At 50.3% G+C, this 10,872-nt stretch overlaps 1 protein-coding gene across 1 annotated transcript in view; it reads right to left on the bottom strand.

The window, feature by feature from the left end:
- ALK (ALK receptor tyrosine kinase) overlaps nt 1-10,872 on the bottom strand; it is a 216,418-nt gene that overhangs the window by 60,203 nt on the left and 145,343 nt on the right. Inside the window, 1 exon segment of the mRNA XM_027765802.1 lies at nt 6,009-6,171. Coding sequence (XP_027621603.1) covers nt 6,009-6,171 — 163 coding nt within the window.

Genomic DNA, 10,872 nt, shown 5'->3' with positions numbered 1-10,872 from the left:
AAAAAAAATTAACCCCCCTGCCACTCAAGTGGGGAAAATGACTCGCAGTGATTCCAATTTACTGGAAATTACAAGATACTGTTCTCGACGAGTTGATGCTGTAATTTTTTTTTTTTTTTTTTACTCATTGAAATCCATGTTCCCTGGTCAGAACGGATGTTTATTGGGTTTGCTTTTTTGTATTATTGACTGCGGGCTATTGTTACCTGATGTAATTGAGTTGTGAATCTTTTTTAAATAAAGAATTAGCAGCAAATCAAAGTGGCTGGCGGCCCAGTCCTGAGTAATTTTTTTTTTTTTTTTTTACTCATTGAAATCCATGTTCCCTGGTCAGAACGGATGTTTATTGGGTTTGCTTTTTTGTATTATTGACTGCGGGCTATTGTTACCTGATGTAATTGAGTTGTGAATCTTTTTTAAATAAAGAATTAGCAGCAAATCAAAGTGGCTGTCGGCCAGATCCTGAAGGAGAGCACGGCTGGTATGCAGCACATCAGTGGTACCTCCACCCACCGAGAAGGGGATGCTGGCGTGCCGGAGGGGAGGAGAGAGTGGATCCCTGTCAAAGAAACGAAGAGCCCCATTCCCCTCCAGCACCACTCTCTGGAGAAGTGAGAGACGCCCTCTGGACTCTGCCTCTAACTTCTGGTGGGAACTTGGGTGAGACTCTTCCCTCGTCTGGGTCTGTTTCCTCACGCATGCAATGAGGATTGTGAGATAGTTCCTATCCCTCCTACAGGGTTATTATGAGACCACAGGAGGCTTGTGTGTGTAGATCGGTCAGGAGGCAATTTCTGATCCTGCGTTCAGCTGTATTATCCAGGTGGCACTTGAGCCATCGGGCACTGTCCCTGAGGCCAGCTGTGGGGGCATGTGCTCCTTGGTGTGGCCACCTCAGGCTCCATTCCTGTTGCAAGGTTCATGAGCCATTTCTTCCTTCATCAGCTCCTTCCTCACCACCCCTAAGCACCTTGGAACATCAAAGTACCCTCTCTCACTCTGCAGATGGAGCCACCGGAGAGGAGGGAAGGTCATGTGGCATGTCAGTGGCAGGAGTTGTGCCCAAATTCCATTCCACCTGCAGCCCATCCATCTCTGCCTAGTCCTGCTGCCTTTGACGCTCCCCGGTCTGTGCCCTTTAGAGCAATGGCTGTCTACCTACAGTTACTTTGGCAATCAATCATGCCTCATGACACTTCTCCTGCTATTGTCTAGAACTTGATTGGCAGCGTGGACCATTAATGAATCTTCTGCCCTGTGATCTTTCCAGAGGCTGGGAGGGTTCATAACCTCTCTGCAAGTCCTATAGCACTGAATCAGGGCCCAGCACACAGTGGGGCTCCGTGGTGTGGTGCCGGCACATGGCAGGGGCCTGGTGGCTGCTTGTGGACTGAGTTGAATGAGGGTGTCCTCCAGCTGCACACGCTGGTCCTGGAGCCAGGTGAGGCATTGAGCGCCATTGACGGAGACTGTCAGGAACAGCTGCGGCTCGGGTCATCTGGCTCCAGCTGGGATCTGGGGCCTCTTATGCTGCATGTCTGAAGAGCGAGTGAATCGTGTGAGAGCTGCCATCCGGCACTGTGGGCCGTGCCTGACAAATGTTTCCATGTGTGATCCTCTGTGTCTGGGGTGCAAGGGTGGGCTGAGGGCTGAGGGCTGAGGGCCGAGGGGGATCTGAACCCAGGAGAGGTAGAAAGGCAGGCAGGCAGACTGGAGGGAGGGAGGGAGAAGGATAAAAAAGGAAGAAAGCCAGGAAGAGTGAGAGGTGGCAGGTGATACCTGCTGAGTGCTGGAAACCTCTGTGGGGGGTACAGCACCCCCAATCTCTCTGAATTCTCTGACAGTCCTCAGAGCGGGCTCTGTCATTATCTGTCTCCATTTTATGAAGTTCCTGGGATCTCCTCCCTCCTCCCCCGGCACATACCCCACAGTCTGTGGCACTGTACTGGCCTGCTATCCTCTTTGGGCCCCCTGCCCCATGGGCACACTCTAGACACTGTCACTCGGAACCATGGCCCGGAACTCCCCGTAATCAGGAGCCCCTCTCGATGGCACCCTAACCTTCCTCTCCTTCTCAATCAAGCGAGCATCTCGGTCCTTGCTTCTCTAGCCTGGGTACCCCCAGTCCTCGGGCCATGCTGGTCCTACCTCTCAAACACCTGTGGGCCTGGCCCCGCCTCTCTATCCATATTTCCTCTTCTCTGACTCTTCTCTAGCTGAGGCCACTGCCTTCTGTCTGTGGTTTCTCTCACTCCCACCCTCAGGCCGTCACCAGAGGGAGCCAGAGGCATTTGAGAGGCGAGGCTGCAGCCCCCAATCTGGCCTGAGGCCTAGGTACTGACTCCTACCAGCCGGCCGGCCCCAGGACTCAGGCGGCACGAACTTCTGTTGCCCGCAGCAGCCCAGGCCTCCGTCCTCCTTCCCCCGTGAAGTCTCTCCCTGCTGCCTGTGGATGACTCTCAGCACCTCAGACATAACTCTGGTTTCCGTTTCCACTCATGAACTCAGGGAGAAGGCCTTCCCCTGGCCTCTGAATGCAGGATCCTAGGGAAACCTCCATTTCCGCTCCTCTGTCACACAGCAGTGCTTGCACGCGGACCTGCCACCCGCACAGGCTGCAGCTGCCCTCAGGCAGGGCCTGCTCCTCACTTTTGTAGACGTGGTGTCAGGCGCAGTGTCCTAGTAGGTGCCACATGTGGTTTACTGAGATTTGCAAAGCAGGAGGGGAAGTCTGGCCACCAGGACACATGACCTGGAGGTAGTGACTACATCCCCTTCCACTGCTCTGACAGAGGAAGTGGCAAATCCAGGGCAGGGAGAGTAGTGAGAGCAGATAGGGGTTCAGGGGGTGCACGTGAGCCTCTGTGCCAGCTGGTTGTCTCCTCCCGGCCCCTTCGCCCTCTCCCTTTCTGGGCCTCTTTGTTTGTGGCAGTGGGCAAAGGAGCGGAGAGCGGGAGATGGGCCCAGGATAAGTTCTCAGTTCAGAGTAGGGGCAGGGGTGCTTCCATCTGCGTACATCCCTGAGGGAGCCTCAGGCAGTGGTGACCCACACTGGCATGTAGTAGGTGCTCAGGAGGTGTCAGCTCCCCTCCCTTCACGCCCCCAACCAAGGCAGAGAAGTCATGGGGAAATCACAACACCGGGCCATGGGGGCAGCCAGAAATTGCTAACCCAGTGGGACACCCTCCCAGGAAATGCCCTGTCCAAGGTCCCCGGGCAGGGGCTCCCACCTTCTATATCTTAGGACCTTTGCTCACCTCCTCTGGTGTTCTCATGGTTTTCTCACTGGATGAATTGTACTACCTACATAATGATCATTACTTTGAATAAAAGTCTTTCAGAAAAAGGGCACCCAACTTCCCATCATGGATCTTCTACCCTGGGGCTATTTTGATGTGGTCTAAAAAGCAAATCATTGTGCCTTTGAGATCAATAGATACTGTCATCCAAGCTTCATGTCTCACACAGGGTCAAAGATGAGGTAAGGCTGAGAATATCTGTGAGAGTCTTCATTTGGTCAGCAACAATGTCAAAAATCCACACCCAGTGTTTTTTGGTTTTGAGCCTACCTTTTCAATATGGCGCTGTTTAGACCAGATCATGGTGTCCCCTTTGCTAATTTGGACCCTTCAAAGTGTCCGACTTCAACAGACAAACTGTTCCTTGCAAATGTTTCTATGGAGGCTTCCCCCAGGCAATGCTTGTGGCTACAAGAGAGTCTGAGGAGCTCTCCAATTCTGGCTGGAATTACACCAACACAGTGTGGCAATACTGGGCACTTTATGCCGCTCAGAACCCTGACCGGGCTTAGATTTGGCTGTGATTAATAATACATGGGGGCATGACTGAATGATTATTTCATGAGAGTGCTTTGTCTGCCAGGCCAAATCCTTTGAAACATAGGGCCCATCTGAGGGAGTTAAAAAAAAGTCTTTGGAAACAGAAAAGTCAGGACTCCAGCCCATGGGATGGGCCTGTTCCTGACCATTGCCTGCTGGTGCTGTTGTTCCAGCGGGTTTCTGCCCCAGGCCAGGGGCACCTGCCACACGCCTGCATTGTGCTAAGCTCTAGGCCATCTTCACAAGCAGCTGAGTAGGTGTCAGCACCCCCTGCCTCTTATAGATGGAGAAACAGAGACTGCAGATACCGAATAACCTGTGCAGATTTGGCAGTGGGCCTGGTTCATGTGGTGTTGGGGTGGGGGTGGGGTGCAGCCTGAAAGGACTCCCATATGAGGTGTCACCTGTCTATGTCTGTGGGGGCAGCAGGGACGTTCTGGCCAATTTGGCTTTGGAGTTGCCCTGGGCAGGGGGATGGAACAATGAACTTTGTTGGGCACTTACTTTTGGGGTCCCCATCTACCTCACAGCCTTCATATTTCTTTTTGTACGTGGGCTATAGTTCTTCCTCCCCTCTTCCCCCCATCCTGCTCTTATTTCCAGAGGCTTCCTGGAGGTGGGTGGTGGACAGCTCCTATATCCACCTCCTCCTCCGTCCCTCCTGCCCTCTGCGTGCCTCCCAGCCTCTAGGTGTGGGCTTCCGTGGAAAGAGCACAGCTGTGAGCTGAGGGCCCTGGTTTAAATCCCGGCCCTGACACTGCTCGTGCAGCCTCAGATCTGCTGCTGAGCTTCGCTGGCTCCAGTTTCCTTACATGAAAACACAGAAATATCAGTAACAATAACCATGCCACATACTCCATTCCTAGAAGCAGGAGTCCCTGGTGGGTGGGTCTTCAGCAAACATTCATCCCCTTCTCTCCAGAGGTCCTTTGTCCCTGTCCTGGTACCCCAGGGATTTGGTCTGCTGGGTGTGGCAGGCCAGGGGTGGCCAGGTATCTTGGGACATTAATGGAGGATGTGTGGGGCCTAGAGCAGCTAATCTGATTGCAGCCAAACCTTGTTATCGCATTCCTGTCCAGCACATCATTTAGAAAGCATTTAGGACTCTCCCTTTAAAACATTTACCCAAGCCCCAAGGACGGGGCTGCCACAGGACGTGCTAAGCAGGAGAGGAAACAAGGTAACAGAGCAACCCCTTTCCTTCTGGGGCTGTGGATGTGGTGGGGGTTGGTGCCATGGGAGGGGAGGGATTGCAGGTCAGCCTGCACCAGGGAGGGGCCTGCGTGCTGGGGCTCCCTAGAAGGCACTGCAGTGAGTCAGTGCCTCAGGAGTCTGGAGTCGGATTGCGTGACTGTGGGGAGGTTCCTGACTCTCTGAGCCTCAGTGTTCTGGTTTGTAAAGTAGAGATTGCAGCCCTGGCCTTGCCTAGTCATGGAGCTTTCATGGGGACTAGAGACATTGTCTAAATCCAAGGTTTGATTCGACTCCATGGTTCTCAAAGGTTGCATCTGTAGCTCCTGAGAACTGGCAAGTCATTCGGATTCTCAAGCCCCAGTCCAGACCTGCAGAAACAGACACTCTGGGCATGGGGGCCTGCAGTCTGGGTCTCACTCAGGATTCTAGTCCTTTTGCTCCCTTAGCTTAGTGCCATGGTCTCGAAGTGACTGTGGATTAGGCCTCCCTCCTGCTGGGCCTTGCTCCAATGGATACTGTCAAGTTGGGGCTGCAGATGGAATAAGCAGTCTACAATAGGAATCTCCCAGGAAAGGAGGTTCAAGGATAAGAACATCAGTTTTCAGGTGCATCAACCTTTTTTTCCTAAACATGTTTACATGCACTGCCTGATCTGAAGAGCATTAAGCAATATTCAAAGAACATTCTACCATAACTATAATTATTACTAATAATTCTGAAGCCAGCTCAGGCATGCATATTATCTCCATAGTGTCTGTGAACTCCTTGTGACAAAGGACACATCTTCCTTTGTTGCCATATTCTTTTATCCCAGATCTCCCCACCTCCAGCCCTAACACCTTACTATGGGCTGGAGTTTGTGGCCCTTGAACATTGGCATGCTCAGGCTGCTGGAGGCATGCACCCACAGGCAGGGTTCCAGTCCTCCTCAGGAGGGCAGGTCCACCCTTTGGACGTCCCCTGCCCCATACGCACCTGTAGGTGTTGGTGGCTGGCACCTTCCAGATCTGAATGCCCTTCAGGGGGCCCTCGCTGCCCACCACCACGCTCAGGTTGGAGTTCTGGTAGGCGTTGTTGCACTGGGCCTGCGTGGGACCATGGGGCCCGCTGGCCCCACATGTGGTGAACAGCCAGTGAACTGCAGCAGAAGAGGAGAGGCAGTCATTCACTGGCCTGGCCCTCCCTTCTCCATGGGCCTTTCTAGGCTCCTCCCAGGCTTTGCTCCAAATCTCCAAACCCATGCTCAAGATGGCACCAAGGTCAGGTCAAGCAGGGCAAGAAAACTGATCCACCTTTCCAGTCAGAAACTTCTGTTGAGAACCTACTGTGCTCTAGACCATGGGCGGGGTACCAGGGGACAGACAAAGATGGAGCAGACTGGGACCCTGACCTTGAGAAGTTCACAGCCTACTAAGAGTGATGCAGCCAACCACAATATGGGATAGTAAGGGCAAAACCAGAGGTGGTTCCAGTTAACATGGAGCTTTGAGAGTTCTGAGGAGGCTGAGAAAGGTGGGACAGGCACAGGCAGGAGCTGGGTCTTCTCTAGGTTTCTCCAAGTCTAGCACAGGGCTGGGCAAACAGCAGGTGCTCAATCTGTGCTACTGTGACTGGCGCTAATCTGTCCCCCAAAGGTGGGAACCTACATAGAGGAACTGCTTAGTGTGGAGAAGTCTGAGAGAGTAAACTGGATGCAGTATCAGCTGAAGGCTCCCCCATAGGCCCAGGACTGGGCAATGTAGGTGTGGGTTCACACATCGGCCTCAGCTTTGTCTGTCAGGCACCCCCTACTCGCCCTCCACAGGGCTGGGCTTGGTCTCCTTATTACTACCAACTTGTGTTTGGAAATGCAGTAGCAGCTTTCTGGCCCACTAGGCAATGGTGAGTATCAGAAATAGAAAACAGTTAAATTTGTTTGGGTGCACGCCCCTCCTTTTCCCAGTCCCTAATCTACTTCCTGGTGCTCTGTGTCCTCACCCAGTGCCTTACGTGGTCTTCAGGGGGCGTCACAGGGATGCCCAGCACACCCTGACCCCCACTCCCACTGGGCCATTTCCTGTCACACTTGCTATCTTTGAGCCAGGCCCTACCTAGGGGAGTTGTCAGATCTCATGTTGGCCAGAATTCTAACATTTTTACAGCCTATAAAAACTTATAAAAAATGTGTGTTCTCGATAAATTACTTTTACTTAAAATACTAAAATCTCATTACCAGATTACAGAAATTATTTCTCTTTAAAGAGAGCTTAAACTGAATATTGCCTACAGAAAACGATGGAAAATTAATTTGGGTGCACATAGCTTTGTTCACTAAGACATTAAAGTGAAAACTTTTTGAAGATTTGAAACTAATTTAATGATGCAAATATAAGAGGTTAATTTCAGTTGCCAGTTATAAACAACAGATTGAGATAACACTGGGTAGGTTTGATAATCTCAAAACTGGGCCAGTTCTGGTGGGGTTTTGTGACCCTGCCCTGGAGCCGAGGTCAGGAGACAAAAGTTCTGGTTAGGTTCCACAGCACATGGTGATTCAACACTGCCTACTCAATACTTTTCTAGGCTTACTTTTTTTTTTTTTTTTTTTGAGAGATTTTCACTAATAGGGTGCGTGCGCTAGCCAGACAGACAGAGAGAGACATAGAGACAGAAAGTGAGAAATCACCCCCCAGGGGGGATGGTCACGCCGCAATCCCTTTTCCTCCATTCTCCTCTCGGGATCCCGGGCACGCACGCACACGTGCCTGGCGTGAGTTTCAAGCCACCGGGTCCAGGACGCAAACCGCGGTCGACTACGTGGGAGTCCAGCGACATAGCCATTACGCTAACTGCTGGTTTCCTAGGCTTACTTTTCTCAGATAAAAAAGTTGATTTCTACTTGGTTTCTGAAGGTCATGTCAAGGACTAGAAGGTGACGAATCCACTCACTTTGGTGTAAATGGCTGATTGCTAATTTTCTGATTTATTTGTATTATAATGGAGGAAAACGTATTAATTCAAAGGACTAACTCTTTACAGAAGACATTCGAGCAGAGTTATTTGGCCAGTTGCCCTTTTACCTGCTCAGTGTTCAAAATACAAATGTAGGCCATGCCAGAGGGGTGAAGCAGAAAGACATGGGCTTTCAAATCAAAAGAACACCTAGGTTTGGGGACAGCCTCAGCAATGACTGACTGTGGGACCATGGCCGAGTTCTTTTGTCTGCAGAAGAGGCTGAATTGTCATATGGATGAAAGGTAGTCGTAAAGTCCTAAACTCTAAAACTGTCAGTGAGCCAGGACTCGCGCCTCGTACTCAAGGCTGGTACTGTCCCTAACCGGGGAGATGTGGCCTGGAGAGTTTCTGTGAATATGGATCCGGAGCCGGCAGCACCTGGGAATTTAAACTCAGTGGGACAGGGATGAGGATGGAGGAAGGGAGAAAAAGAAAAGCTCAGAAAGGGGGTTGAAAAATCCGTTCCTCCTATTACCTCTAGCTCCTTGGAACCTACCCTGTAGACCTAGTCTGTGCCTACAGCAAGCAACCTGAGTTCGGGGGAAGTCTCATCAATGTGGAGGCAAAAGCCTGGTGGTTCATTTAGTTAATTCAGCCCTGAAAATACCCCCCAAAACAAACATAAAACTTCATAATTTTTTTCTTAAGAGTGCGCCTGGGAAAAAAGCTGAAGTATAGGCTCAGCACCCCACCTGAGCACCTCAACTTTGGTGGGACCCATGTCTCACTTTGGCCTGGGTGATCATGGAGAAATGGTTCTAGAGCCCTTCCTTTATGGAGTGTGCAGCATCGTTCTGGAGATTGGGTGTCTGCTGTGAAGGTATTGAGACATTCCCAGACAGGCTGGGCTGCTTCTTCTTGGCCAGATAGAACCTTTGGTGATGCAGGAAGAAGGGCATGGGCTTTAATCTCAGCGGGGAGGTATTCCCACTCCTGACCAGCTGTGAGAACTGGGCAGATGATAGAACTCTGGGCCTCAGTTTTCTGATCCTAATGGAGATTATAATACCTACTACTTAGACTTCCTGTGAGAAGTAAATAACGATCTAAGCAAAGTACACAGAACCACGTCAGCATTAGACATGCATAATGAGTATGCTTTTATAAATACATAATATCACGTTCAACTTCCCATTGGGTGGGAAGCAGATACCAATCTCAAGATCGATGTTCTCCATTCCAAAACAGGTGGGACTCTAGAACCATTTCTCAATAAAGGGGCCAGTATTTTCCCCATTCAGTGGGTATATCTTAGTTTCAGGTGGTTTCTATACACAAAATATTGTTTTTATTTTCAGCGGTTTCAGAAAAAAAGTCTAGAGAGGAAACTCGTCCTAAAGTGGACTCCATGGAAACAGAGGAGTTGCCCACCCCAGGTCAGAACTGATTCAGTCAGCTAGAATTTGTTGCTCCCAGTAGCCTTCAAGACATGGTGGTCCTCCCTGCTCCGTCGGATGGCTCTGACCTCCATAAATCTGCCCAGTGTGGTTTGGAATTAATTTATTTCCCCCAAGCATCCTCTCCTGAAGGTATGGCGTTTCTGAGTTTGGGGCCATTGTGCGAGGGCTGGATGGCTTCTCAAGTCTGGGCTTGTCTTGCTCAAGCTTCATCCCTATGGTTTCCTTTGTCCATTCTGTCTGGAATCTCATAGACATCACAGAATGTCATGGCAAGGTGGGACTTTGGTGATCTCTGAATCCAGTTTCCCAAACTACCTGAGAACCCTTAAAATACAGATTTCAGGGCCCTGCAGATCCAGATTCAGTAGAGCTGGGTGGAGATGGGAAGGCAATTTCATTATGTAAAAAGCCTCCTAAAGAATCTGAAACCCATCTGGGTTTGTACGCTAGTCCCGCCTGCTTTACTGTCCAGATGGGGAAAGTGCATTCTAAAGAGAGGAAGCCTTTCAGAGCATATCAACGTTAGGAAAGGAACACAAACTACAGGTCCCTCTCTTTCTGTCCAACCTTTGGTAGTGACCAAGTCCTTTCCAGCATTCTGCCTTGACGACTTCCACCCCTTTCAGATTTCCCCTACATTTCCTTTGTCTTTTTCAGGACCTTCTTTAAAGCTAGAATATGGTTTTGAGGTGGGTTTACTAGAACTGAGGGTGGGTCTACTAGACTTTGTCTAAGGGAATAATTGCTCTTCTGCTGCATTTCTAGGGTCCATCTGAAAGCACCTCACATGATGCTGGCCTCCCTCATCTGAGTGTTGGACTGATGCTTGCTGGGCTCAGAATGTAATAATTTCCAGATCCCTTGCCTGAAGGGTGGGCTGTTGCTCCAAGCTCAGTAGCATTAACCATTGTGGACCTAGGAGGGGTCCACAAGAAGAATCTGGAACAGGGAACTATGGAAGCAGGAAGAGTCTGGCAGGTTTTCAGGCCAGGTGCATGAGAGCAGTTCTAAGTTAATGCAGGTAGAGTTAGAACCATGAAAGGATAGAGATAGGTAGATGCTAGGTTGGTGTTCAGATATGCCACTGGGATACAAGGCATTGGGCTCAACCTTGTAGATAAAAGGAGGCAGGACCAAAGCCTGAGAGGCGAGAGAATAAGCAACAGTGGCTCCAGAGGGCAGGAGAAGGCAAGGTGAGCCTTGATCCAGAAAGGAGCTGTTTGGTTCCTGACTTGTTTTATCCTTCTCCTGGTGAGGGTAGGGTGGCAGCTGAACCTTAAATACTGAGAGCTGAGCTCCACCCAGGGAAGAGAGCAAAACCCTCACTACATAGTGTGCACCTAATATGGAGCAGACATCACTTTTTTTTTTTTTTTTTTTTTTTTAGGGGGTGTGGTCAGATATTCTGAGTTCCCATTTTTCCAGGAACATCACCACCTTAACTT

Source organism: Tupaia chinensis, unplaced genomic scaffold (genome assembly GCF_000334495.1).
Source record: "Tupaia chinensis unplaced genomic scaffold, TupChi_1.0 Scaffold139757_1, whole genome shotgun sequence".
Lineage (NCBI taxonomy): Eukaryota > Metazoa > Chordata > Mammalia > Scandentia > Tupaiidae > Tupaia > Tupaia belangeri.
The sequence above is the reverse complement of the archived record's forward strand: the minus strand, read 5'-3'. Positions and strand labels throughout refer to the sequence as shown.